The following is a 3,744-nucleotide window of genomic DNA, read 5'->3' as shown; positions in this document are numbered from 1 at the left end:
CCTGCCCCCAGGCCCGCGTGCCAGACGGCGGTTCGCTTGTCCCAGAAGCCTCGCTGCTCCCACCCGCAGCCCTGTCGAGGGGGGACTGGGAGGCCCCTGACCACCGTGTTCACCCTGAGCACGTTCCCAGGATTTTGAACTGAATTTTAAAAAGGGGGGAGGCTGGTTTTTATAAATAAAAAATTTAAAAAGTGGGGGTTCTGGGGGGGGCGCTTGAGCTTGGAGCCGGCGCTGCGTCTGTCGGGCCGGAGACGCGTTTGCGTAGAAACTAACACTCGGAAGCGGCTTCCTCGAGTGCAAATACCTCCTGGGCTGTGATGTCTGATCCCCAAAGAGAGGGTCCTTCCTGCCTTTGAAGGGGTGTTCCCCTCAGATAACACAGTGGGGGCCGTTGGACTAGAAACCCCGTCTTCCTCAGCCCAGAGCCACGGGGCCCGTTAAACCCCCTTGAGTCGGGTAAAACCAGGGCTGAAGCACAGCGCTTGACCTTTTAGAAAAATAAGTCTCGACATAGACATTTATGCTGTGCCCTTGAGAAGAGGCCCTTCTGCAATACGGGGGGGTGCGGGGGGGGCACTTTGCTGAATTCCGTCTGCGGGGCAGGTTGAGGGAAACCGGCCGAGGGAGTGAGCTGCCCGGGCGCCCCCGGGGCCGGCGTCCCCACGCGGGATGCCCGTTCTCTCGTCCCGGTGCCCCGCGCTGACCCCCCCTCCCCGGCCCTCCTAGGAGTACATCGCCAAGCAGTTCGGCTTCATGCAGAAGCAGATCGGCTACGACGTGCTGGCGGAGGACACCATCACCGCCCTGCTGCACAACAACCGGAAGCTGCTGGAGAAGCACATCACGGCGGCCGAGATCGACACCTTCGTCAGCCTCGTGCGCAAGAACCGGGAGCCCAGGTGCGGCCGGGCCGAGGGGCGTGTGCGGGAGGCGTGGGCCCGCGGTGGTCACGGCGCTGTGCCCGGCGTTCCCTTCATCAGGGCCGGGGTCCAGCGCACCCGGCTGCATCGTGGGGAGAACGTGGTGCTGGGAGGCGGCCTGGCAGCCAGCGGGGGGCCCTGGGCACCCTCCGAGCTGGAAGGTCTTCTGCTGACGGGGGTGTGGGGTGGGGGTGGCTGTGGAAACTCCATGGGGATGGAAACTCGATGGGGACAGTGCACGAAGTACCGGCCGGAGTCGGTGCTCAGCCGTGACCTGCTGGCCTGTCAGTCACCGTTAGCACCCGGTTACCGGTCCGAGCCCCTCCCAGTCGCACCAGCAGAGTCTTTGCGAGCTCGGCTGCCCCTTGAGTGTTTCTAGCTGCATCTTGTCCCTGTGGAATCCCGTCTCCTCCCACTGCTCTCCCCTCCCCACCCTCGTCCCTCCTCTCCCTCCGGTGAGAGCCACTCACCAGCGACGTGTGAGAGTGCAGGGTGGGCGTCACACCCGGTCCCCCGCACAGCTGAGCGTGTTGTTGAAGAATGACTCCTCCCATCCATAAAAATAACAGTTTTTAAAGATATTTTTGTTGATTTCAGAGAGGAAGGGAGTGGGAGAGAGAGAGAGAGAAACATCAAAGATGAGAGAGAATCATGGATCGGCTGCCTCCTGCACGCCCCCCACTGGGGATTGAGCCTGCAACCCGGGCATGTGCCCTGACAGGGAATCGAACCGTGACCTCCTGGTTCATAGGTCAACGCTCAGCCACTGAGCCGTGCTGGTCGGGCAAAAAACATTTTACGGAGCATTCTCCTGGGCCAGGGAGTGAGCCGATCACACATTTCACACGCGTTACCGCAGTGAATCACCCTCTGAGGTCACACGTTACACTTTCCTGTGGACGGGGAAACCGAGGCACCGAGAGGCGAAGTAATGTCCCTGGGTGACGGTACAAACCAGGACGGAGCGAATAAGAATCGCGCTGGGGGTGCGCTCAGCGCCTCATCCCCACCACCCCGGGAACCACTCTTCCCTCCGTCCTCCTCCCTGGTGGCGACACTGGCACCCAGACCTGAGATCTCACCTCTCCGGCCACCGTGTGTCAGACCTGTCCCCCGAGAGAGTCGGGCCCCCCGAGCCGCACCCCGCTCCGTGCACAGGACACACTTGTCGCTCCCTCTCTCCCGCAGGTTCTTAGACTACCTGTCCGACCTGTGTGTGTCCATGAACAAGTCCATCCCGGTGACCCAGGAGCTCATCTGCAAAGCGGTGCTCAACCCAACCAACGCCGACATCCTGATCGAGACCAAGTGCGTGGGAGGCGGAGGCCACTGGCTCCGGGGGGGCCTGCACGTGTGGGCGGGAGAGCCGAACCCCCGATGCTGCGGACTGGTGTGCAGTGGGCCCAGCCTGTGAAAGCCGAGACCTGCACAGCTAGGGTTCAGGACCTGGAGAAGGGCTGCGCACAAATGAAGAGACTAGACAAGAAACATGAATTTGGAAATCATGGGGGGCCAGGCAGAGTCTTTCTCTAGCGGAAAGGCTTCACTGGTGCCCAGGCCCTGTTAGCTCTTTATTTAATTTTAGATACACATCTTGCCCTAGGTCAGGCAGGCAATCTGGTAGCAGACAGACTATCTTAAAGGTCAGTAAATATTAGTAAAGATTTACTTTGAGACTATTAGGTAAGGAAATTGCTTGAGCCACCATTGTCTGGACAGAACAATCGGTGCATCGCTTTAGCCCTTGCCAAAGCTCAAGGTCCATCAGCCTTCTGGGTTCCCTGTTTGCACTTTCATAGTAGTGTAGACAGTGGATAGCTTCCAGCACCAGCCCACTGGGCACGCGGTGGCACTTTACACGCCGCTTTCACAGTAACGCGAGCTCACCCGAGGGCATTCGACACACGCCTGGTTTAATCTTAAGAGTTGGAAGTCCTCGGCATATAATCGCCCATTTTAAATGTCAGAGGAGGCGACAGTTCGGTGTCGATAGAAATCCGTGTTGGGAAAGGTGTTTAAGTGACCACTGTTCACAAAGGGCTCAGTGGTCCAGAGGCGTTGGGTTAATAGCAGTGACTCGCTGTTGGGAAGGAGCGTTTCCCCGAGAACTATAGGGCCAGTAATGTGGACAAGTTGTGTGTTAAATCCCAAAACTGAGTTATGCCCCGAATCAGTGATTTCTGTTTGTTTGCTGCTCATGCTTAACTTAATGTTGGGTTTGGGCGAATGCCGGGCTTGCCACCTTGGCATTTTCCCGTTGAGGCCGAATAATTACTGTGGGGTCGGTCCGTGCTGGTGGGGTGTTAGCATCCCTGCCTCCCCCTCGGGGAGCCCGTGGTGCCTCCTCCCCCTCAGGCATCACAGGTCACCTGGCTGGGAGCCACTGGGGTCAAGTATGTGCAGAAACTAGTGTTCGGCCCTTTGTGGTTCTGCCACGGGGGAGGAGGTGCTTTCTGGGTCGTCTCGTGAAGCCCCGAGCCACGGCCTCGCTGCGGTCGGTGGGAGGTTGGCGAGGTTCCCCGACTGACGCCTGCCCCGCCCTTCCTTCCCCAGGCTGGTCCTTTCCCGCTTTGAGTTCGAAGGGGTGTCCTCCGGGGAGAGCGCGCTGGAGGCGGGCGAGGACGAGGAGGAGGTGTGGCTGTTCTGGAGGGACAGCAGCAAGGAGACCCGCAGCAAGAGTGTGCGGGAGCTGGCGCAGGACGCCAAGGAGGGCCAGAAGGAGGACCGAGACGTGCTCAGCTACTACCGGTGAGCGCCGGCGCGAGGCGGAGGTGGCCGTCGGCGCTGTTGGTGGTCACTCTGGGCATCACAGGTGCCTCTGGGC

General features: G+C 59.9%; 1 protein-coding gene across 1 annotated transcript in view; it reads left to right on the top strand.

Moving 5' to 3' along the window:
• Positions 1-3,744, top strand: part of ITPR1 (inositol 1,4,5-trisphosphate receptor type 1) — a gene marked incomplete at its 3' end in the record, with an annotated part of 121,723 nt that overhangs the window by 84,051 nt on the left and 33,928 nt on the right. The window contains exons 18-21 of the mRNA XM_023746403.1: positions 727-899; positions 2,109-2,228; positions 3,474-3,668; positions 3,733-3,742. Coding sequence (XP_023602171.1) covers positions 727-899; positions 2,109-2,228; positions 3,474-3,668; positions 3,733-3,742 — 498 coding nt within the window. The remainder of the gene's footprint in view (positions 1-726; positions 900-2,108; positions 2,229-3,473; positions 3,669-3,732; positions 3,743-3,744) is intronic.

The sequence above is a fragment of the Myotis lucifugus genome, unplaced genomic scaffold (genome assembly GCF_000147115.1).
Source record: "Myotis lucifugus unplaced genomic scaffold, Myoluc2.0 scaffold_674, whole genome shotgun sequence".
NCBI classification, from domain to species: Eukaryota; Metazoa; Chordata; class Mammalia; order Chiroptera; family Vespertilionidae; genus Myotis; species Myotis lucifugus.
The sequence above is the reverse complement of the archived record's forward strand: the minus strand, read 5'-3'. Positions and strand labels throughout refer to the sequence as shown.